Consider the following 25343-nt stretch of genomic DNA (forward strand, 5'->3'; position numbering starts at 1 on the left):
TATTAATATTTATATTAACATGTAGTTGTAGTGTAATCCGGTTAATTTAATTTAATAGTTGAATATTAGTCTCAGCACAACGTGACCTCGTAACTGCGGCACTATCGTGCCTATATATTTAATATAGCAAATAAAACGAATTTTCTTTACTATTAAGTTTATGTATTCGTAACAAACCCAATTTTTTTTCATAAATGACATAAATTTTACGTTAGATACTCATGCCACTTTAAAGGTTTGGTATAAATATAATTTTTATTGGCTCAATGTGAGCACAAAATAATTTGTATTTATTGATTGTATAAGATTTCAAATGAAATAATTCTAATATTTTTCGCGAATTTATTTTGAATCGCTATTTTTATAATTATTTAATATGATTTTTCTTGTAAATAAAGAGATTGATAATTCACTAATAAGAAAATATTTTATTTGATGGTCATTAGCCATTACTAACTTCAGACGTAATAAGGTTGGTAGCGTATGTGTCTATTATGTATTGCAATGAAAAAAGTTGACTCCTAACTTTCTAACTTTGATACCCTAGTTGTTCTGGCACAGCTGAACCAATGCACACGTGATTAATAATGATTGTCATGACGTCAGAATAAAAAAGAATTGGTTTTTTTTAAAAAAAATAAAAAAAAATAAAAGAAAAGAAAATTATTTTTATATAATGATATTTTAAAGAATGATGAATTTTATGATATTACAATTGAAGTTTATAGTAGTCTTACGTTAAGATATTTCTCTCATATGAATATATTATAAATTTTCGTTCTCCTTATTCCGAAAAATTTTATCAATAGTAATGGAGCTTTACTACTAATATTCTACCAGAAATTTTCCAGATATAAGATTTAAAATTTTTAAGTTATGACGGTTTTCTAAATTTTTACAATAAAAAATAAACTATACAATTAAAATTATTTATTTTTAGTCTTTAATCAATTAATAATTGTTTTAATTAATTAGATTAAAAAGCAATAAATAAATAAATAAATAAATAAAACAGTAAAATAGTAAAAACACATTAAAAATTACCTTGAACTGTGCGCTAGACTTTTCTAAGAAAGTCATTCTAAGTCTTAAAAAAAAGATTTCAAAAAATAAGAGAACAAAAGAAAAAAAAATAGTACACGAAAAGTGGATGAAAAAAAGATTATCTGCGATAAACAAACAGATTAAATATATGCGTGACAAAATCACGTGAAAAAAGAACTGTACTGTACGGAAAAAAAATCGTACAATGATTATTCGTACAGTACAGTTTAGCTGATCGTACAGTACAGTTTATATGTATACCCCCTAAATATTATTAATAGTATGAGTGTCAAAATAATGCAACTTTTCTGTCCTTTATTTGTTATCTACGTTGTCAATTAAATATTTCTATCTCGCAACCTAGGGAATGATTAGATTCCTACACATACTTAACACTATTGAATTCTCATTCCTCCAGTTTATCTTTATCTTTTTTATATAATTCCAAAAATTAATCATTGCTCCTGTAAGTTTGTCGATCAAAACTTTGATCGAATCATTACTGGACTTGGTCAGCTCTGCAAGTTCTTTAATGAAATCATTAATGGAATCATTACCAGACCTGGTCAACTCTATGAGTTCCTTAATATTTTCTAACATTAATTGGCTTCTGCTGATTGTAACCGTTGTATTTCTAGTTCACTGCAATCATTATGTGAGTAATTTGGACCTGCAACAACTCAACAAAACACTCACTTTACAGTACACCATGCACTGTAACATTGATCTCTTCAAACTTCTTCTTTACTTCATATTCAAGAGTATCCCCCTTCACTTGCGTACTTGAAGTGCTAGTTGAAATTTTTTGCGTACAAGTTGATTCATCATGAAATGGGGTTCTATTATTGCATGGAATATAGGCTTTGTCAATTTCTTTAAAATCAACTGTAAAAGGTCCATCTTCGTCAGACAGGGTTCTGCTCATGTTTTTGTAATATAGTTCCTAGTGATGTTAACTACTTCATCAAGGTCAGATTTAGTATGAAGATAGACGTCATACCACAATATAGGATCAAGACATAACCTTAAATGAGCGTCTTGAGTATTCTGAAATGACTGCGTCAATTATAGAAGAAGTTGAGAGGTTTTATAAGAGCTGTTGGTTCGAGGGTAGTGTTCAAAGTAAAATAAGGCAAACCAGATTCCTCTGGTCCTATTAATTCTGTAGTAGTGGTAGCCATTAAAGTACTTGTAATCAAGGGAAAAGTTTTATAAAAAATAATACTTTCGAATATAAAATGGAAAATTTTATTATCTAAAATAATACTTGCGAATATGAGGGAAGATTTTATGAACAATGATTTAAAATGATTGATTTGATTGATTAATTGAAAAAAATTCTCGAATTTTTATAATTACGAATATTACCAATCACTTAATCATATGGTTGACCATATTTGACTAAGTATGTACATATATTTTTTCATATGCGCAGTGCTAAAGATAGAAATGTTGGTAGACAAACTAGACATGTTGGAGAAAAATATAACAACTTACGAGAAAATCAAACAATTGTCTAAAAAAAAATATAAATAAATAGTAAAGGAGAAACGGAAATGTGATATTGACGTAATTTCCTTATTATTTAATAGATGCAGGATTGCAGTTGATCTGTTGATGGACTGATGTATCACATGATTCAGGATTTAAACTTGTCTAACAAATGTAAGATTCTATAATAATTTTGCAATTCTTAATTAATAATAAGTAATAAGGATTATATTGCACATCTGAAATGTGTGTCAGGTTGACGGCGCAGTGTGGCGCAGCGATTTTTCCCAAAAAAATTAAATTGCAATTTTTTTTATTTAAAATAAACCTTTAAATTACTGCACTAGATGTATTTTCGTCCGCTCTACAAATTTACTTAGAGTATATACGGGCGGTTTAGAAGGCCATTTTCGAGTTATTTAACAAAAACCGTTTTTTTGACAAATCCAATTTTGGAAATGATCGGCAAAGACGATAAAATCAGTTGTTATATACTAAAGTCAAAATCTACGTCCAAAACCTCCTTCCGTTTATAAGTGAATTTTGTAAAACAGATGAAAATACATCTAATATGTAAATTTGAAAGCATTATATTAAAAAGAAAATCTTTAACTTAGATTTTTTTTGAATTACTGCGCCACACTGCGCCGTCAACCTGACACACATTTCAGACGTGCGATTATATTGTCGTATGACGTACAGTATTTTGTTGGTGTTGTGGAACGTAACGACAATTTTTTTTTCTAAAAAAAATAAAAACATGTATTAAAAACAAATATGATGAATAATGAGAATTCTTTTTAGAAGATTTTTATCAAAAAATTATTGGAACAAAAAATTATAATCCTAAAAAAATTTTAATTACTTGTTTGCTTAAAGGAGTCCTGATAATTATATGAGTATGTCCCCTATTTTATTTTATTTTATTTTATTTAACAAAAATAGAAAAATTATTCTTTTATGCTGTCATCAACCCTAAGTGACGCTGTTATAAAACAATTTACAAATGATAAACTAAGAATTACGGGACAGAAGAAGAAATCACTGTGAAGAAAATTATCCACGTGAACGATGTTAAAATGCTGCGGATTTTACATGTGCGTTGTAAAATTCTCATTGATCAGATTATTAGTACGTAACCAACTGATTCTTTTGTGTGGCCAAGTGAAAGCCATCTCTGATCGCTAATTTTGAAGTCTTTTCAAAATCTATCTTTTCATTTTCATTTTTTTTTTATAGTCTCTCTCAGTGAATTAATGGTACATTTATGTATTTTTTGTATGTCTGAACCAAATATTAAGAATACATTTTCTTTCACTAAACTGGAAACAAACATGTGTACCCAAATGAAAATTTATTTTATAAAAGACGGAAATAAGGAAATATTTATACACTTAGTAGTAATGTAGTATCTCACTATTACAAATCACGAAAACAATATAATTTAGAGCAATACTAGCCGCAACCTATTCTATTTTTGTTTTATATTTAGATAAATTATGATCTTATAATATTAACATGTTTTTTTTTTATTTTAAGTAAGAAAAAAACATATTTTATTCTAACTAAAAAAATCAAACAAAGTATATTTATTCAATAAAAAAAATATTTTATTTTGATTGTATCGCCGATCAAAACCTAAGAGGTGATACTTACTGTAGGATTGCAGTGTTACCTGTGAATTTTCTTCCTTTTCTTTAGTTGTTTTTATCTATAAAAACGAATTATTAAAGTAAATTGTATATATTAAATTAACCATGTAGAATCTAGGGAATAAAAAATAATTGTACGTTAAAGGTCCAATCACTGATCTAGATCTAAAAACATATTTGTATAGATTATTATAAAGAGAAAAAAACTAGGATGAGAAATATTGAAAATTCAGTTTTAAAAAAATTGACCATATCAGAATTTAATATAGGCTCTTATATTTTTGCGAAATGAACTTGATTCAAAACTTGATGAAGTATATAAATCTAGTAAATATGATGGTGGTTCAAGTAGAAGCACAGCACATTGCGAAAGATGGAAAAGTTTGGCTGCTATTATGGTTTCTTTCGTCTATCCAAAATTTAGCACCACAATAAGTGCAAATCTGATTCATCCTTCCCAGTTCATGATGTGTTAATATACTGCCCATCTATAAGACTTACACCCAATTATGTTTGGTCTTTTTTACCTCTTTTCATAGTGATAATGTGCTTGCTTTTCATTATGTAATCTCTTTTTACGTTGTTCAGGTGCTTCACCTTCAAATATTTCCCTAGGGAGAAGACATATAGATTTTAGTATTAACAATATTAATATTATTACACGTTATATTTGTAGAAAATTGTTTTTTATTTTTACATAAAAAAAATATCATAGTAACATTATATATAAATTTTCTTTATTAGCATTAATATTATAGTTAATAATAAAAAAAACAATATTTAAATAAGTATTATTATATAGTCATATTAATTAAATCTATTTCATTTTAGTTATATAGATTCAAATAAAGAAACCATATATTTATTTTTGATTATTTCGCGGAAATGATCTTGTAGTAAAAAAAAATCCTAAATTTACCAATAAGAAAAAAAGAAACGAAAAAAATAAGGTGCTTACCGTTGCCTGCAGCACCGATCCGATCCAAACCTAAATGGTGAAAAATTCGGTTTGAAAAAAAAAGCCAAACTGAAAAAAAGAAAAAGTGAAAAAAATTTTTTCGGATTGGGAAAAAAGAAAAAGGTTTAAAGAATTCGAAAAAAACTGGAAAAAAAAAATTGGGAAGAGGGACAAAGTGAAAAATCGGTTGAAAAAAGAAACCAAAAGGGAAAAAGAAAGAAAAAATAATAATAAAAAAAAATTTGAAATAAATATTGAAAAAAAAATTCTGAAAAAAAAGGACAATAATTCGGTCCAAAAAGATCGAAAAATTTTTTTTTAAAAAAAAAATTAATAATCAACAAAAAAATTCCCGATTAACGTTTATAAGGTTAAAATTTCATTAACTGGATTAGGTTAATTGGAATGAGACCATAAATAGATCAGGCGGAAGCATGTCACGATTGTCACGGGTTTAATTATATGGCATGTTACACAATTCAAATTATTTATACGGAAACTAATCCAAACGTCAAATTTTTTTAGTTATATAGATTATTGGTTAAATATGAAAAAATTTGAGATTCTCACCCGGACAGGATATGAAAATGAATTTTTTAATAACTTTATGTTACCTAATTTAGGAGTCATTAAATTTTCTGATAAAATCTGCATTTTCCCTATTATAAAATATAATTTTTTTATCATTATATTATGATTTTATCAATTTATGGAATACTATATATTTATTCTTCTAATGAAAGGTTTTGTGCCAATAAATTTGGTTTGTTAATAATACACTAAAGTCCTACACAGTTTCATATTATCATGTGGAAATTTATTTATATTAGCTCATTAATAATATAAGCCAAAATGGTGAAATCAAAGATGATCTCACGATAAATTGGATTGATTTACAAAATGTTTATTATTATATATATATATATATATATATACCAATTTAAGAACAATTATTATCCATAATTATAATAATAAAAATAGACAAAGAATTCTTTGAATTCGTAAAATTCATTGGTTTTATTACAAATTTACAATATATATGTACATTAATGTACTGTATAATTTATATATAAATATCGTGCAAAAAGTACCCATTCTTGTAAAAAAAAATTCTAAAAAAAAAATTTTTTTACTTTCTTAAAACTAATCCACAAAAAATCATCAACACATAACTCGTATTTTCATAAAATTATTTCCATTGATAAAACTTTACATTCTAAGGTTCTACGTGGAGCTCTCTCTCGTACTGAAAGAAAGAAATAATAAAATTAGAAAAATCCTTATTCAAGAAAAACTTTTACACAAATGGCAGAATACGCACCTAAGAAATTTAGAGGTTTATCTAGTGAAGATCTGTTACTTTGGGTTCAAAAATTCAGGCAATGGCAGGACTTGATCCCAATGCTAATGCCAGAGCTCGTATTAGGATTCATGGAGTTTTTGAAACCTGCCTCAAAGATGATTAATGTGAAATCAAAGAATTTGAACTTAAATTTAGATGAAAATATTTCACATATTTGTGCAGGCTATGGAAAAATGTATTTTAAATTTGATAAATATTTAGAATTGATCTCTGAATTTATTGAAGAAGTAAAGGATGCCATAACTTCAAGAGATCCTCAAAAACTTGTTAAAATAACAGAAACTTACGGACAATTCATCCCAACAAGGGATAGTCCATCCGTACTAAATTATTGAAAATGATTGAATCCTTAAAACTTGACAATTCGACACTCCAATTGGAATTCAAAACCTCGATCTATTATACAACTCTCACATTATGATATTTACATCCTAAAGAAGCTCACGTAGTTACAACATTACGACTCTTCAATATCTATTAGCAAAATACATACTAATTTCTGCTGCCGCGTAAATCGTGGAATTGGTTTGTTCAAACTAAATGGATTCAAAATTACGAGAAGTAATGTCATAAATGCAGGTTGTTTTGATTTTTTTGTTAGAGGGTTTCTTTTTATTATTATTATTTTATTATCAATATTTTATTTGTCAATAATATTTTATTTTTTTTATCAATATTTAATTTTTTTTATCTGTTTTATTTTTTTTATCTATATTTTATTTTTTATCTACATTTTATTTTTATCATTGTATTTCTTATCGATATTTTTTTATCAATATTTTATTTTATTTTTTTTTAATCGATATTTCATTATCCACGTCTCGTCTATCACTTGTCTATGCTTAGCAAATCCGAAATTTCTCCTGTACATTATAAAAATTTATTTTTTTAGAAAATTCATGTCAGAAATTTTTTTTCTAATTAAAAACCAGTAATAATTGTAATTCTACCAGTTCTATTAAGTCTGAGATTTACACAAACAATAAATTCTATTTGATATTCGTTCGTCTTTTGCATTCTGCACATTCAATTTTTTTCATTTTTCTTTTTCATTAATCGATACTTTTGTCGAATCAAAACATTGAAATGGATCATGTAGTGAACTATTACTAATGTCCTTAAGATTGAGTAACTTAAAGCAGAATTAAAATAAACAAATGATACAAACATAAAAAAATTAAACATTTTTTTTTTTGACTTAGGCTGTAAGATCAATAGTCAAAGGATTCTTTAATAAATAATTTTTAATAAGAAATTTTATTATTCCATAACACCAACATTATGAGTTGAATTGTACTTCGCGGCCAGTGAGTTTGTAAGTTATAGGCAAAACATTATTGATTAAAAATAATTGTTAAGAGCATATATTATTTGAATAATTTGTTAAGAGTTTAATAATAAATTTAATTATTTACATTACCAAAAAAAAAAGAAAAAAATTTCTATATAGATTAACTAGTACAAGAAATAAATTTACTAAACACTTCGCGTTGGTTCTAACCTTCATCATAGACTAATACAATGCCATTTGGCATTTGCATCGAATCGTGAAATTAATTCATCTGTTTTTCCGCGTACTAATCCAGTATGATCACAACCCTTTCCTTTATACAAAAGCTTCTTTCGAATTTTCTGCTTTTTCATTTTGATACAGTCGAGTAACCAACCCATCGTGATCGGTCATAGAAAGTGTAGTAATCGTGAACCAGTTTTAGCATCGTAATATTTCAAGGTTTGTTCATTGAAGAACTCTGAGCTTATAATTTGTAGATTTAACAGTTAATTTCTTGATTTTCTCTAAAATGGATCAAGCTGTGGACGTTATGAACAAAACTTCACCTTCCAATTCATCCAATATCTCCGTCACAATTGAAAACTGAGTTCTACAGACAAGGTTTCTGACAACTTTATCTGCATTGGATGAAAAATGAAGACAATTAATTTTCGTTTTAATCAAAATCTTACATATTACAGAAACAAATATTAAGCTTTTGCGTAAAGCACTATTGTGGAAATACGGTAATAAATTAAGTGATTTAATCGAATTAAGTATAATCATCTTGATCAATTAACAGTTAATCGATAAAATGTTGGTTTCAATTAAAATCGAATAAATTTTGCCCGGTAATTTGTTACCATGATTGATCGATTAAACCTATCATGGTTAATTGATTATTAAATTTTCATTGTTTCGTTTATTTTGTAGTTTATTACTGTATTGATACTGTACCAATTAATAAGATTCTTATCGATTGATTTTAATACAATAAAAATCAATAAAATAATTTGATTCATCGATCAATTTATATATTTTTTTATTTCGAATAACACGATCGAATAAAAATCCAAAAATCGTTCAAATCAATTTAATCGATTTGATCATGACTATACGTGATCAATTAATCGATCATGATTTTTGAAACTATAAAATCCCTAAACAAAATAAAATAATAATAAAATAAATTGAAAACCTAAATTTTACAGCATTATAAAATACTATCTTTATTATATTCTTTCTTCACCAGGCGTAGGAATAACATTCCGATTTCTATAATAACGTCTTATCAAAAAGAAAGTACATCCAATAATAATCAACAATCCAACAGAACCAAGCGCTGATGCTATTATAATGTTTTTATTAGAAGTAGATTGTTGTGGCGTCGGTGGTACGTAACCTGGTGGTACAAAGTCTTTGACAGCATTATAAATGTCTCTATTACTTATATCTATAATATCAATTGTATTTATCCTATTATGCGTTAGGTTTTGACCTAATTATTGTAACAAATGAAATTAAAATTTATATCGTATTATATGCTATAAGTAAAATATGATTATATAGACGCTCGTACCAAATGTAATAATCAAATAATTCTCAAATACATGTGAGGTATGATAGATCCTAAATTGGTACAATTGACCAAAGAGCTGAGGAGTGGACCAAGTAAGTTCACCATTAACATACTCAAGAACTGCAAATATGGGATCACTTTCATTGGACGCAGTCGCATTGTCATTACCATCAAAACCGCCATATACAAAAATTCGACCATCTGGTGCTTTTATATGAATAATTAAAGTTAGAATATTAAACAAGACAAGTCAAGTCAAATAAGAGATGTTACCTATGGATGCCGAATGTCCCTGTCGCGGTGATGGAATTCTACCATTGGCATTCTAAAATGAAAAAGTTGAAATATTAATCTTATAAAAAAATTATTGATTTTAAATTTTCACAAATAAATAACTTACTCTTGTATACCATGTTGATATTTTTGTATTATATACAAGGATCTAAAAAACAATTATATGTTTATGGAAAATATATATGCCGATATCAATTATATTGAATATATTACCTGATTCATTGGAATGTTGTTTGTGCCATTACTACCACCAATATACGCAATTTCATCAGTATATAGCGTTACGGCAGCATAATTAAGAATTTTGTAAGGCGCAAAATCGGGAGAAATATACAAAATATTTCGAAATACGTCAAAAATATGCATGGTGCCATTGTCAAATATAAAAATAGTGTTTAAATTACTATCAGTAACTCCGACAATTTTGGATGTAGTTCCAACCGGCATACCATTTGGTGTTTCTGGTGTTTCTTCACTCCACTGTTTGAACTTTAGGGAGTATCCGTATATGAGCTCGCCTTTTGGATCACCTCGAAAGCCTCCAAAAAGATAAATCATTTCACCTTCTTTACCTACTGCATATACAAGTGCATGTCCATTAGACTTTACGAGAACATTTGGATGCTCTTCGTAAGGCATATCAGTTGGTGATGACGTAGAAAATGGAACGGTTAAATCTAAAGAAAAAAAATCATCCGAACTAATATTATTATCAGTAGGACCTGTAATTCCGCCTCCAATATAAAGTTTATTATTTGCTATCGTTGAACCATGACAACAACGTATATTTGTTGATTGAGCGATTGTAAACGTTATAATTGTTACGCTAACAATTATGATTAATTTTATGACTAGTGTAGTAATTTTCATATCCCTAGTTAATTACTAATATTAAATAATGAAAAAAAAGAATTCACTTATTCAGTTTTAGAATTTTCTTCTTTCACATTTCGTCTGTTATAAACAATAATTTTATTAACTAAAAAGTGTTTGCCGACTGCATGCATTTACGTAAGCATGTGCATGTTAGCATTTTACTACGTTCTAAAAAGAAAAATCGTCATCAATGCCATTAAAATGTAAAGTTGGAAGCCATTGACAAAATTTAAATTCTATATTTGGAGTAAATTAAAAATAGTATAAAATACCCCATTGGAATTGAAAGTAAGATTAATCTAGTACTTATGGCGTTAATGTTTGTTGAATAGACGCTTAAATGTTTGTTACTAATATTGTTCGATTTTCAATCTAAACTGCATGAATCAACAATCATGTGACGACTGTGACCAGTGTGACTGTGACGTTCTACGGCTATGAGCCTATGACATAGTATATATTTTTCCATGTTTAACGATAGCCGTTTATTTAAAATAGATTATCTTTTTATTTTAATGTAACGCAATTTAGGAGTAACTCGGCCTAAGTTTCGTTTCGAAACCTCAATTCTATCAATAAAAAAAATTTTTAAGATTGATTTATTTTCAATTAATTCAATTTTGGTAGAATCAATTCCATATTTATTTTCAATTTTTAATACACGATTTATATGATTGATTATAAAATTTCATATGAATACGAAATTACTTGCTTAGTTTTGTACGTTAAAAATTATATTATCCTACAACAAAGTATTGAAAAAAAATATCTTGGAAATCCTTTATATAGCACTTTGAATAAAAAATTGATTTTTGAAAGAATTTTTGTATTTTTGATAGAATGTTAAGTTCAATTATTTAATCTTTATTATGGGAATTTATGGCGCTAAATGTATTAACCTTGTCAATACATTTTTAAATTAAGTAAGATAATGATGATGTACAACAGTACAAATGTACCGTAACCCAGTACGGTATATTAGTATTTACATTATATTAATTGCTAACGCTTCTTAAAATAATCGTATTTGTTGAACATCTTGTCGGTTATGCTTTCTAAAATATAATGTAAAATAAGAGACAAAGACATATACATTCTTAAACATTATTATCAAAATAAATTTTTATTCATAACTTAAATATTTACATACCGTATGTTCAATAGATATTCATATTGCGATAATAAATAAAATACAAGAAAAATTATAAACACTACCACTTATTAAAAATTCATCGGGTATTAGAAAGGTACACACAAAAGGATGTATTATACTTAGACGTGGAAAATACCAATTCTTTTTATTTTGTTTAACTGTATCAATAATACTCAATAAAAAAAATTCTCCGATAAATGATCATTTTTCTAGTTTTTATTCCAAAGAAACTCAGACACGTGATCATTTTTCCGAAAAATTTTTATAGGGATATATAAAACGAATTAAAGCTATTTATTACGTTTCTTAGCTTATTATTTTGGTACTAAATAATCCTATCTTCGAGTTTTTCGTAATTTTTTTTGGGGGTGCGTTAAAATATAATTTGACTAAAACTGACCCATGTTTAACAAACTCAAGAACTTTCATTGGACTTAATTGTATTTTCATCACCATCAAAGCCACCATATACAAAAATCCGATAGTCTGGTGCTATTATACAAATAATTATAGTTAGCATAAAAAGTATATGTATCGTCGATGTTACTTATTGATTGTCATGGAACTGGAATTGCATCATTAGCAGCCGTGACATTCTAAATTGAAAGTTGAAATATTAATCCTATGTATTGTTAGAATTCTCGTAGATAGTAATAATTAGCTTACCTTTATATCCCACTTTGATAATTTTGTATCATATATAAGAATCTAAATAATTAAACGTTTATATACTATACTATATGGAAATATTTTGATATAACGATATTGAATATTTTACCTCGTTCGTAGGAATATTGTACTTATTATTATTTGGTGATTTACCGCCACAAATATACGCAATAACACCAGTATTTAGCGTAACGGTAGCATAATAATAAATGGCAAATTGGGAGAAATAAATATACAAATATTTTTTTTTAATGCGTCATGAATGTACATGATGCTATTATCATAATATTATTGTTACTATTCGTAACTCCAACAACTTTAGTTGTAGATTCGGAAGGCATCATAGCGCCATTCCTAACTTTAGAGAGTATCTGTATATACTATTACCTTTTGAAACTCCAAAGCAACCAAAAAAATATATACTTCCGCCTTCATTATCCATTGCCTATACAAGCGTGTGTGAATTGGACTTTTGCATGCATCTCATAAAAACATACAGTATTAAATGTATGGTGATTGCGTAGAAAACGGAACGGTTAAATCTAAAGTAAAGGAACCTATGAGGCCACCTCCAATATAAAGTTTATTATTTGCTATCGTTGAACCATAACAACAACGTATACTTGTTGGTCGAGCGATTGTAAACGTTATTGTTACGTTAACAATTATGATTAATTTTATAACCAATGTAGTGATTTTCATACCTCTCGTTAATTACAAGTATTAATGTAGTGAAAAAAAGAATTCATTTTAGAATTTCCTTATATCATTATGTTTTGTCTGTTATAAATAATTTTATTAAAAAGTGGTTATTAACCATTTACCGACTGTATGTATGTACAGTATTTGCGAGCATTTTTACGAAGAAATATGATCAATACCATTGACAAATGGGCCTGAACTTAATATATTAAAAAATACATTTTTTTATGGTAATTCTAGTAACTCAATATACATATATATGTTGTAGGTGGAAACGGAATCTATGTGAATTCCGAATTCACATATGTGGATATATACGGGATGTTGGCCAGAATTAAGCATAGTGCCGGATTAGGATTTCGTAATGCTGGCCAAGATCCGATTCCACCGGTATTCGGAACCACATACGACATATATATACGCACGAGATTGACCGAAAAAATGTATAATCAATCACCTACTACTATTAAAAATCACGATGTTCCCCATCTGTTAAATTCTCGCTCTATAGTTGGAGAAAAAAGAAAACTTCATTATCTGTTATATATATATATATGTACTGTATATCTGATATGTAAAATTAAAATAGTACGTATTCCGTTCGCATGAAAGTGAAAATAATTTAGTATTTATGGCGTCAATGTTTGTTGGACAGGACAGGCGCTTAATGTTGTTTACGAGTATTGTATGTTTGTTGCTAATATTTATTCGATTTTCTCGATCACCGTTACAGGTTACACAAACTGATGATTGATCGTTCTGATCGCCATAATAATTTTTATTTAGAAGTTTCGCATCTATATCTTTTGAAAAACCTGATCGACTGTTTGAAATACCCCAAAACTATATAAAATTTATTAAATACATGAAAATAATACACAATAAAAGAAGAAAACACTATTTTAAAATGCTTTGGCTAAAAATATTTATAATTTTTTATTGATATCACAAAAGAAAACATATAATAACTAAGATCAAAGCAACCAATGTTCCAATTTGGATAAAAAACTTCGTCCATATAAAGCTAATATGAACAACACTAACTTTTCTTTCTTATGTATTGATCAGTGTATGTACCATAAAATTTGATCATATTTCGTAATTGCAATGAATGTAATAATAGTCGAGAATAAGAAATATTGAAAGTCGTCAAACTTGTCAAATATTCTATAAAATTATGACAATAATTAAACCCAAGTGATAAATGAAGTTATTGTTTATTATGGAATTTTTGCCGTAAGTAAATAAAATTTATAGAGCAGCTTGGGTTTATTGATCAATTAAAGAGATACTGAAGTGAATGGTTGGATTTCCAAATTAGCTAAGAAAATAAAAGTTTCTTTGGTATTGACGCAGATTTGTGAGACAATGAAATGAATATATTTATTTTTACTTCAAATTTGATCCAATATATTAAATCGATATAACGGTTATTTACTTTGTTATAGATGATAAATTTTTTATTTAATAAAATAAATTAATTAAACTCTATTAATGGTTCTTAAATAGGATTATAATAAGTGAATTTATATTTTTCGTTTTAATCAAAATCTTACAAATTGCAGAAAATAAATAAGCTTAATTTAACGCCAAGTCCCACCACCACCCGCCACATCAAAGGTTCTTTTATAAAATAACATGATCTTCAAAATCAAATGCTGATCATTTTGTTGACAAATTAACTATACTAGGAAACGGAAGTGCTGTTTAAGAGTGTACTTCGTCACGTGCCGGACGGACAGACGAACATTTTTGTGCGGTTAATCATTCTATTGTATAAATTGGATAATTTGTATTACTAACTGTTACTAATATCACATGAAAACAGATCAAGATTATCTCTCCTTTTTACCTTTGCAGAACCACACAACCTGTATTGGCATCATTTGAAATAAAATTTAACCGTTTAGATATTTTTTTAATCGATCTAAATAGAATTGTTTATAACTTTTGACTTTTGTGTTGGCATATTTAAATTTGTGTTAGTTATTAATCACAAATAAATAAGAGATCCCTTGAATTACATTTACAGTTGACTTGTTTATTAAATAAAATGATCTTAATGAATAAAATCAGGATAATAAATATTATAAAATGTTGATAATTTGATAGATCAAGTTACCATGATTGTTCGATCAAACCATCTGGTTAATTAATTAATGAAAAAAATGTGGTTTTGAAAAAAAATAACTACCAGAGTTACTTTATGCATTGTTTCGTCTATTCTGCATTTTATGTCTATAGTATTCGAAAAATTAATTAATTATTTAATAATATGCGTTAATCGATCAATGATTTTTAAATTCCCTAAATAAAAAAAATATGGGCTTAAATTAATTACTTTGTTAGAGTGAAAAATCCAAATTTATCATTAATTCCAATAACATTTAAAATAATACCTCTATTATTAAATTCTTTTAACTAGTAGGAATAACATCTCGATATTTATAATGTCGATAACGTCTTATCAAAAAGAAAGTACATCCAACAACAACCAAACCCACAACGGAACCAATTACTGTTGCTATTATGATGTTATTAAGAGATGGTGATGATGGTGGTGATGATGATGATGGTACAGGTGGTACATAACCCTGTGGTGTAAAGTCTGTGACAAATTTATAAATATCTCTATTACTTATATCAATCAGATCGATTGTACTCATTCTACCATTCGTTTTATTTTGCCCTAATTATTATAAATAGAAAATAATATTATAACTTAATATATTATACATACTGTAAATTTTATACGATTATAGAAACTCGTACCAAATGTAACGATCAAATAATTCTCGAATACATGTGAGGTATGGAAGATCCTAAAATTACCCGCCAGACCGATGAGTTCAGGAATGGACCACACAAATTCGTTACTAACAAGCTCAAGAACCGCAAATATGGGATAACTTCCATTAAGCTCAATTGCATTGTCATTACCATCATAGCCACCATATACAAAAATCCGACCATCTGGTGCTATTATATAAATACTTATTGTCAGCATAAAAGTATATGTATCGTCAAATAAGTTATATTAGAGATGTTACCTATGGATGCTGAATGACCTTGTCGTGGAACTGGAATTGCGCCATGAGCAACCGTGGCATTCTAAAATGAAAAGTTGAAAGATTAATCCTATGTAATGTTAGAATTCTCGAATTCTCGTAGATAATAATTAGCCTACCTTTATATCCCATTTTGATAAATATGTATCATATGTAAGAATCTAGAATAATTATACATTTAATTTACTATATGATAATATTTAATATCGTGATATTGAATATTTTACCTCATTCATAGGAATATTGGACATATTACCATTTGGTGCTTTACTGCCACCAATATACGCAATTACACCAGTATTTAGCATAACGGTAGCATAATAATAAATTTTGTAAGGCGCCGAATCGAGAGAAATATGCAGAGATTTTTTTAATGCGTCATAAATGTACATGGTGCTATTATCAAATATATAAATATTATTATTACTACTATCCTTAACTCCAATAACTCTAGTTGTAGATTCAGACGGCATTATAACGCCATTTACTGGTGTTACTTCAGTCCAACCATCTAACTTTATAGAGTATCTGTATATACTATTGCCTCCTGAAACTCTAAAGCCGCCAAAAAAATATATACTTCCGCCTTCATTATCCATTGCAAATACAAGCGTGTGTGAATTGGACTTTATAGGAACCTTTGTATGCACTTCATAAGGCACATCAAGTGGTGATGGCGTAGAAAACGGAATAGTTAAATCTAATGAAAAGAAATCATCAGAAGGAAGAGCAATGGTAGAAGGACCTGTGAGGCCACCTCCAATATAAAGTTTATTATTTGCTATCGTTGAACCATGACAACAACGTAGATTTGTTGGTCGAGCGATTGTAAACGTTATAATTGTTACGTTAACAATTATTAATTTTATAATGAATGTAATAATTTTCATAACTCTTATTAATTGCAAAGTATTAAATAATGAGAAATAATTTAATAACTGATGTAGACAATTTTCATACCTCTAGTTAAATTACAAGTATTAAATAATAAAAAAATAAAGAGTTAATTTTAGAATTTTCTTATCATTATGTTTCACCTGTTATAAACAATAATTTCATCATAAATTGCTTATTGGTCACTTACCGATTGTATTGCATTTGATAAACATTTTAATTACCTCCTAATAATAAAAAAATATGATATATGCCAAATAAATCTTCATTATACAGTATATATAATATATAAAAGCGCTTAATGTTTGTTACTTAATATTGTATGCTTATTAACTATTATTGTTCATGAATTAACAATCATGTGACGACTGTGACATTACACACCGGCTATGTGCGATAGCCGTTCCACTACATTATTTAAAATGGATCCCCTAGTGTAACGCAATTCCGACCTGCATCATGACTTTAACAAAGAAAGTTCATTGAGATTGACTTTATATTCGATTTTCGATTAATTCAATTTTGGTAGAATCGATTCCAATTACTAGAACCATTTTTGTTATACGATTATGATTGATTGATTATAAAATTTCAAAATTACTATTTTAGGTTTGTACATTGAAAAATTAAAGATTATATTATTCTACATAAAAGTGTTGAAAAAATATTCTTGGAATTTTTATACAATACTTTGTATAATAAAATTAATTTTTGTATCTTATCTAATCTTTATTATGACACAAAATGTATTAGTCTTATCAATACGTTACAATCATTTATAGAAAGATAATAAATGATGTACAGCATTTTACTAAATATACATTATATTAATATTTAACATTTCAAGATATCTTATCTGCTGTTACGCTATGTAGAGTAAGAGACAAAGACAGATACATTTTAAGTATTATTAACAAATGAACTCATTATTTACATGCCATATTAGGGTGTCACACAGATCAATTAATTAAACTATGTTACCGACATTTGATGTAAAACTATAAAGTTTAATTAAATATTCTATTAATAAATTTTAAATAATAAATATAATACAAGATTCTAAAAGTTTCTTCGAAACTGTTCTTAAAAACTATCCTCAAATATTTACGTGTATTTTTTTTTACAAAGCTTTTAGAATGGTTCGACAGAAGGAATTTACATTCAAATATCGAGAATTTATATGATAAATAGAAATATTCTTTGTTCTTAAACTATTTATAGATTTGCTGCGGATTTCAATAACGTGGTGAAACATTTTTTTGTTTATGTTGGACAGAATGCTGAAGATCTCCAAAAGAAAAACACAATTTACGTGAAGAAACATCACACCCCACCGCGTTTTCATTGTTTATATTTATCTCCTTCCAAAATTATTTTTTTCACGTCTCTTTGAATGTCACTGGTCACGCGGGGTAGAATTTTAATTATAAAATTCTTCAGATTTAATAGAACTTAGAGCCAAAAAATTCTCCTGACTAGCCTTAAAATAAAGAACTTAGAGCCAAAAAGCGTCGAACTACGAAGCAAACATGTTGTTTGAAACTTAATTGGAAAATAATTTAATTAAAAATTTTTAAATTACATTAAAGAATTTAAAATTAAAGAATTTAAAATTACATTAAAGAATTTAAAATCCCTATAAAAACTTTTATCCGTTATTTCTGTATTTCTGTAAAAACTCCGTAGAAATGAGCCTTTCACAGGACCATTCACGGAAATAAATTCCGTGATATAAGATTATCAATTCAGGAAATATGTGAAAATACATTCACGGAAAAAACATGATAAACAAGGATCAACATTTACGTTAATCCCGAAGTATCTCCTGACTGATTGATTACAGCTGCACGCAATGTCACGCCGCGTGTACGGCCCCTTTCAAATATTTCAAATATTTTTGTAATAGAGAATTACTATATATATACTTATGTATATTTTTATGCCATGTTTTTCTCGTTTAAAAAATTACCTTAAGAGCCTTTTACGGAAAAAAAATGGAATATAAAAGACGTATCTACTTTTTTTTACCGTGAATTGCATTAAATAATTTAAAATTGCATTAAAGAATTTAAAATTTGCTAAAAATAAATAAAAGTAAACAGTTTGAAAATTTATTTAATAATTTTTAAATTGTGCATTAAAAAAATTCGGAAAAACAAATTAAAAAAATTGAACATCTGTGTAACATAGATCCGGTCATAATAAAATAATCAATATTGCTGACATAATTAGTTGTGTAACATCCTAATGCTGTATGAGCGGATTGGTATTGATAGCGATAATAAATAAAATAATAACTTTAAATGTTTCGTTCCAATAACAAAAAAAGTTACAACGTACATTAAATTAAATATTGTACATATAAATATATAATTATTTAATTGAAATGGAAACCTTTGTTTAATAAAATATTTTTCGTTTGATAAATAGACTTTTTACGCATTATATTCAGGGATGGGGTTAATTAACCGTTACGCGGAATTTTATGAGATTTGTACAGTATTACTAATGTAAAATTAGCACAGATCCCGATAAATTCCTGCAAATTTCATGGGAATCCATCACTAATTATATTTTACAAGTGCGAAGGCTTTTTAGTCTACTTAACTGCAACCAATATCAAAATTGTTTAGTTTTGTGCTAATAGTTGTTACAATTGTTAAAAGATGTAATAAAGTTTAAATGATAATTTGTTAAACCTTTGTTTAATTAACTTTTGTATACAATAAACTTCAAATTTAATATGAATTATATGTTATGCTTCGACCCGTATCCGGATCGATTCGGATATTTTTTTTTTTTCGGATATCCGGATTTTGCGGTTTTCATCCGGATTATAATCCGGATGAAAAATATCCGGTTTAAACCGGAATCCGGATGAATCTTTATTTATTTATTTTTTTTGCATAGTACCGTAACTTTATATAATACGATTTACAAATTATTTATTAATTAAAGTGCGACCATAGACAGACATTTTAAAATGAAAACACCGAAAACACTTGCATCACATGTTGATCAACTGAAGTTTAAAATGTAATAAAGAATCATTTTTTCGCATTCAAACGTTCAAAAGAAAAAAAATTTATATTATTTTTTTACAATAATTATTATTTTTAAATGAAAAATTATTCAGATCAATTACAAAAAATTGAGATATTATAAAATTTATATAATATTTTTTTTTTTTTTGTGGAGCTAATGACGTCACAAGGACGATTTTTATTAATTTTGTAGATAAAAGGCCGGTAAATCCAAAAGACTCGGTGGCAACAAATCATACAAAAAATCTAAGTATACAACTAAACACGTAGAGGTATACCTATAAAATTTATATAATTATAACAACTTTTATTAAAAGTTAAAATCATAGTGTTATGTAATTTGATTCAAATGATTCTTTAATTTTTGAAAGAAAAAACAAATCCTTTTTAACATTTTAAAAATTGCCTTACTAACCCAACACATTTATCTATAGTAATCTTTAGCTATATCAAAATTTCATAATTAGCTAATTTACAAAGAAATGTTAAACAATAGTCTGAGACAATTCTGAAATAATACGAAGTTGTTTAAAAAAAGTATTGAATAAAATTGGAATTATGAAAATTTCGCGGTCTTGGATAATTTTGTAATTCTGGCCGAAATTAATATCACGTGACACCAGAAAATAGTTTAGCCGAGCAAAAAATTTTTTATCGGCTATGATACGATAAGAATAGTCAGATTTCGGTTTCTATCCGGATTTTTGTCCCGGATAAAGAATCCGCGCTTTTTTTGAATTTGTTAAACGTCACGTAGTAAACTGGCCGATGGAAGTATTAAGGTACACAGTTTAGAATTTATTTATACAGGTAATCTAAACGTTACAAATTTTTTTATAAAATTAATTAATAAAGAAATTTTAACGATTATGATTTTTAAATTCCCTAAATAAACAAACTAATATGGATTAAAATTATTTTGTTAGAGTGAAAAATCTAATTTCATCACTAATACTAACAACATTTAAAGTACTATTAAATTCTTTAACCACTAGGTGTAGGAATAACATTTCGATATCGACAACGTCTTATCAAAAAGAAAGTAAATCCAATAACAATCAAACCTCCAACGGAACCAAGTACTGATGCTATTATGATGTTTATACTAGGAGATGGAGATGGAGATGGTGGCGGTGATGGTGGCGGTGATGGTGGTGGTGCACCCGGTGGTATAAAGTTTGTGACAAATTTATAAGCAGATTTATTACTTATATCTATCAGATCGATTGTATTCACCCTATGTTGCGTTTTATTTCGTCCTAATTATTATAGGTAGCAGACAAAATTATAATTTAACATACTATTACATACTGTAAGTTGCATATGATTATAGATACTCGTACCAAATGTGATGATCAAATAATCCCCGAATACATGTGAGGTGTGAAAGATCCTAAATTTACTCGGCAGACCAATGAGATCAGGAGTGGACCATACAAATTTGTCATTAGTAAACTCAAGAACTGCAAATGAGGGATAACTTCCATTGGACTCCTTTGCATTTTCATCACCATCATAGCCTCCATACATAAAAATTCGACCATCTGGTGCTTTTATATAGTTAATTTAAGTTAGCATATAAACAAAATAAAACAAGATAAGTAAGGGAAATGTTACCTATTGATGCTGAATGTCCCTGTCGTGGTTCTGGAATAATACCACTGGCATACTAAATGAAAAGCTGAATATTAATAAAATTATGTATTATTAAATCTTCACAAATAAATAGCTTACCTTTATATCCCATTTTGATAAATACGTATCATATGTAAGAATCTAAAATAATTATACGTTTAAATTACTATATGATAAATATTTTGATATCATGATATTGAATATTTTACCTCATTCATAGGAATATTGTACAGTTTATTTGGTGCTTTACCGCCACCAATATACGCAATTACACCAGTTTTTAGCATAGCAGTAGCATAATAATAAATTTGATAAGGCGCCAAATTGGGAGAAATATGCAAAAATTTTTCTGTTGCGTTATAAATGTACATGATACTATTGTCAAATATATAAATAGTATTATTGTTACGATCCGTAACGCCAACGATTTTAGTTGTAGATCTAGTCGGCATTTTAATGCCATTTGCTGGTATTGCTTCAGCCCAACCATCATACTTTAGGGAGTATCTGTATATACCATTGCCTTCTGAATTCTGGGGATTTCTAAAGCCGCCAAAAAAATATATACTTCCACCTTCATTATCTATTGCATATACAAGCGTGTTTGCATCTGACTTTACGATAATATTTGGATGCACTTTATAAGGCATATTAAATGGGGATGACGTATTAAATTGAACGGTTAAGTCTAAAGAAAAGAAATCATCAGTATAAACAGTTTCATTATCTTCGGGACCTATAGTGCCGCCTCCAATATAAAGTCTATTATTTGCTATCGTTGAACCATGACAACAACGTATATTTGTTGGTTGAGCGATTGTAAACGTTATAAGTGTTACGTTAATAATTATGGTTAATTTTATAACTAGTGTAGTAATTTTCATGACTCGTTAATTACAAATATAAAATAATGAAAAACAAAAATTCTCTTCCATAATGTTTGTTTGTTATAAATAATAATTTTGTGTTTATTTGGCCATTTGCCGATTGCATGCATTTTTACTACCAAAAAATATGAACAATGCCATAACAGCATAAAAAATGTAAAGTTGTAAGACATTGATGAAACTTAATTCTAAGTTAGGAAGAATATCCCGATTTCATGAAAGTAAAGATAATTTAACAGGTGCTACTAATATTTGATCTACATTTCTTGGCATTTTATATTACCAAGGGGTAGAGGGGCCAACTTGTTTGTTGTGTTACCTTGTATCACAATTTTGTACTGTCCCCCCCTGAAATTATACCTATCGAAAAAAAAAAATGTCGAGCCTAAAACTTTTAACATACAACGTTTTTAAAAGCCGATGTTCAAAAGTAGATTAGTATAGTTGAAGACTATTTACTGCCAAAATTTTACAGTTATTTGTGCATTATTGGCTTTCTCGTTAGTTTAAGAAGCTTTAATATATTATTCATGTATAATCTTAGTAACTTTGACAATAAACTCCACTTTATTTAAAATTTATTTATATTTATTATTTATGTTTTCGTTATTCCATAAAAATAACCCTTCTTTTAAGAGCTTCTTCGATAAATGGTGTGGAATTTTTTAAGTTGTAAATAATTATAGGCACCAATTTTTGTTTTCTTTTATATGGCGTTGAAATTCCTAAATGCCCAAATTATCCACAATAATTCCGAAACTAAAAAAAATTTAGAAAATGAGTCTTCTGCTCCTTCAAGTTGTGCCCATACTCGAAGTTGTTCTAAAGCGTGTAGGTAAATTAGTCTTTTTCATAAGGGGCTTTTTATTTTCTGTTGTTAGGTTGTTTGAGCGCATCGTTTTCAGGCTTTCTCTTAAACTTGCCGTACCTTTTTCCGGAATGTAATTATTAACGTCTCTCCATGTTTTTTGTCGACTTTTCATATAGATAGTGACGCATCTCTCATAAATAAACCCAAATTCTTCATCTTCTAATTCAACACCAGTAATATTATTTGATTTCAATGTTGTAATAAACATTTGATTTAGAGATAAGTTAACAAGAAGACTATTTTTCACATAACACAGGATATTTGGTCCTAATTCATTATGTTTCTCGAACAGTTCAATTATTAAAGATTCCAAATAATACATGAACTGAGTAAATTTGGGTCTAGGTATAATGTTAGTGGTCTGTGATTTTGTTTCTGGCATATATTCAACCTTTTCTTCACAGTGAGCTTTAAGTAAAGTATTCATAACTTGAAATTTTGGATGGGAATTCATTACGTGATCTCTTTTGAGCAATTTGAAGAGTACCCAACCAATAATATAAGAAATTTTAGTGATTCTGCCTGGTTCAAAGTAATAACTTTAGGAATCAAGGTAGGGTCTGCATGTTCTTGTATGTTTTTATTTTTATGAAAGTTTCCTTAAATGTTTCTTCTATCACTTCGTGGATCAGGAAGTAGGCAACTAGTCTTTGTGTAGCAGAATGATTTTGGGAAATAATTTCTTGAAATTCTGAGAACCAAATGCCGGAACATAGGTAGTTATTCAGGCTAATCTCCAAGTGAGAAACCCACACAGTCATCCAAAGACTTCCTTTTTTATTGGGAATTGATTTCAAAGCAATACCTTTAATGTTATTTTTCCATTTTTCTAATAGAGAAATAATTCTATCATCGTAAAGACATAAATCAAAGAGCTGCTGACGTTCTTTTTGAAGTAATAAAATTGTTTGATTTTGTTGGTTAACTTCATTACTGAAAGATGATGGTGGAGTTTCAATTTTTCCCATAAACAGATCATTAATAAGAAGATTTTCAAAGATTTGCCGTGTAAAGGGAGATATGCTGGATAATCGGGTAAGATGACTCGATAAACTAGGGATATTTTTATCCTTTGATATCTTTGACGTTTTTTTTCTGTAATCACTTTTCAAAACAATTATTAATAATTTTATTTATTTAAATATAAAAAAGAATGATTTAAACAGATTTAATTTATAAAAATACCTACTATCAAGTAAGACAATTTAGTTCCATTCCGGCATGATTTGATTTTCCATAGTTAAGGCTTTTGATTTCAGTAGTTATCTTTGCGGTAACCTGAAATTTGTTTAATGCATGTCCATATCCTTTTAATGTTTGCGTGGAGGAATCTCCTCCAAGCTGTCGAATCATGCCAAATAGTCCTTCTAACATATCCTGTGATATCCTGCGTGGTTCAATTGTTGAATTTGGATACAATACAAAAATCTCCTCAACCATTCCCAAAAAACCTTGAATAGATAAGAGTACGTCAAATTGACATTGTGGGGAGATCCAGTTTATTTTGCTAGCTTTTTGCTTATCTATAATCACAAAACCAATCACGTATTTCTTTTAGAGTTTGAATATGAGAATCATTAAGACCTTCCAATGGTTTTTTGCTATGAAACATTTGCCGGTAAAGGTACTATGCATAATTGATAAATTCCTAATAAACATTTATAACATTATTATACATTAAATTTTATAACTGATACTTTAATATTAAATATTTTTACTTACTCTTGTTTTAGCTGATATTTCTTTCAGTTTATCAATTGTTCTCATTGCAACTATAATATCCTTTGATAAAGTCTGTTCAGTGAGATCAACTCTCATTTTGCTCCAAGATGTAAGCCAAATATGACGCTTTGTGAGTCTTGTAATTTTGCTGTTGAATTTTGTACAGTA

At 27.8% G+C, this 25343-nt stretch overlaps 8 protein-coding genes across 8 annotated transcripts; 1 reads left to right on the forward strand and 7 right to left on the reverse strand.

Moving 5' to 3' along the window:
- Positions 1-1741: 1741 nt before the first annotated feature.
- OCT59_020879 (uncharacterized protein) lies at positions 1742-1969 on the reverse strand (the record flags this gene model as incomplete). Its single annotated transcript, XM_025325660.2, has 1 exon — positions 1742-1969. One exon carries the CDS (start codon positions 1967-1969, stop codon positions 1742-1744), a length of 228 nt encoding a protein of 75 aa, XP_025180182.2.
- A 4634-nt stretch (positions 1970-6603) lies between these two features.
- OCT59_020880 (uncharacterized protein) lies at positions 6604-6843 on the forward strand (the record flags this gene model as incomplete). The annotated part of the gene is made up of 1 exon (XM_025316637.2): positions 6604-6843. The coding sequence occupies one exon, from the start codon at positions 6604-6606 to the stop codon at positions 6841-6843; it is 240 nt and encodes a 79-aa protein (XP_025180183.2).
- A 2170-nt stretch (positions 6844-9013) lies between these two features.
- On the reverse strand, positions 9014-10524 carry OCT59_020881 (uncharacterized protein; the record flags this gene model as incomplete). The annotated part of the gene is made up of 5 exons (XM_025325661.1): positions 9014-9279; positions 9361-9567; positions 9634-9685; positions 9761-9802; positions 9868-10524. The coding sequence occupies 5 exons, from the start codon at positions 10522-10524 to the stop codon at positions 9014-9016; spliced, it is 1224 nt and encodes a 407-aa protein (XP_025180184.1).
- Positions 10525-15471: 4947 nt separating this feature from the next.
- OCT59_020882 (uncharacterized protein) lies at positions 15472-17012 on the reverse strand (the record flags this gene model as incomplete). Its single annotated transcript, XM_025330303.2, has 5 exons — positions 15472-15743; positions 15827-16033; positions 16105-16165; positions 16242-16283; positions 16350-17012. 5 exons carry the CDS (start codon positions 17010-17012, stop codon positions 15472-15474), a joined length of 1245 nt encoding a protein of 414 aa, XP_025180185.2.
- Positions 17013-21044: 4032 nt separating this feature from the next.
- Positions 21045-22579, reverse strand: OCT59_020883 (uncharacterized protein; the record flags this gene model as incomplete). The annotated part of the gene is made up of 5 exons (XM_066149463.1): positions 21045-21319; positions 21404-21610; positions 21678-21729; positions 21795-21836; positions 21905-22579. 5 exons carry the CDS (start codon positions 22577-22579, stop codon positions 21045-21047), a joined length of 1251 nt encoding a protein of 416 aa, XP_065990365.1.
- A 797-nt stretch (positions 22580-23376) lies between these two features.
- On the reverse strand, positions 23377-23880 carry OCT59_020884 (uncharacterized protein; the record flags this gene model as incomplete). Its single annotated transcript, XM_066149464.1, has 1 exon — positions 23377-23880. One exon carries the CDS (start codon positions 23878-23880, stop codon positions 23377-23379), a length of 504 nt encoding a protein of 167 aa, XP_065990366.1.
- Positions 23881-24001: 121 nt separating this feature from the next.
- Positions 24002-24421, reverse strand: OCT59_020885 (uncharacterized protein; the record flags this gene model as incomplete). The annotated part of the gene is made up of 1 exon (XM_066149465.1): positions 24002-24421. The coding sequence occupies one exon, from the start codon at positions 24419-24421 to the stop codon at positions 24002-24004; it is 420 nt and encodes a 139-aa protein (XP_065990367.1).
- A 223-nt stretch (positions 24422-24644) lies between these two features.
- OCT59_020886 (uncharacterized protein) lies at positions 24645-25271 on the reverse strand (the record flags this gene model as incomplete). The annotated part of the gene is made up of 2 exons (XM_066149466.1): positions 24645-25004; positions 25176-25271. The coding sequence occupies 2 exons, from the start codon at positions 25269-25271 to the stop codon at positions 24645-24647; spliced, it is 456 nt and encodes a 151-aa protein (XP_065990368.1).
- Between the last annotated feature and the right edge of the window lie 72 nt (positions 25272-25343).

The sequence above is a fragment of the Rhizophagus irregularis genome, chromosome 3 (genome assembly GCF_026210795.1).
Source record: "Rhizophagus irregularis chromosome 3, complete sequence".
Lineage (NCBI taxonomy): Eukaryota > Fungi > Glomeromycota > Glomeromycetes > Glomerales > Glomeraceae > Rhizophagus > Rhizophagus irregularis.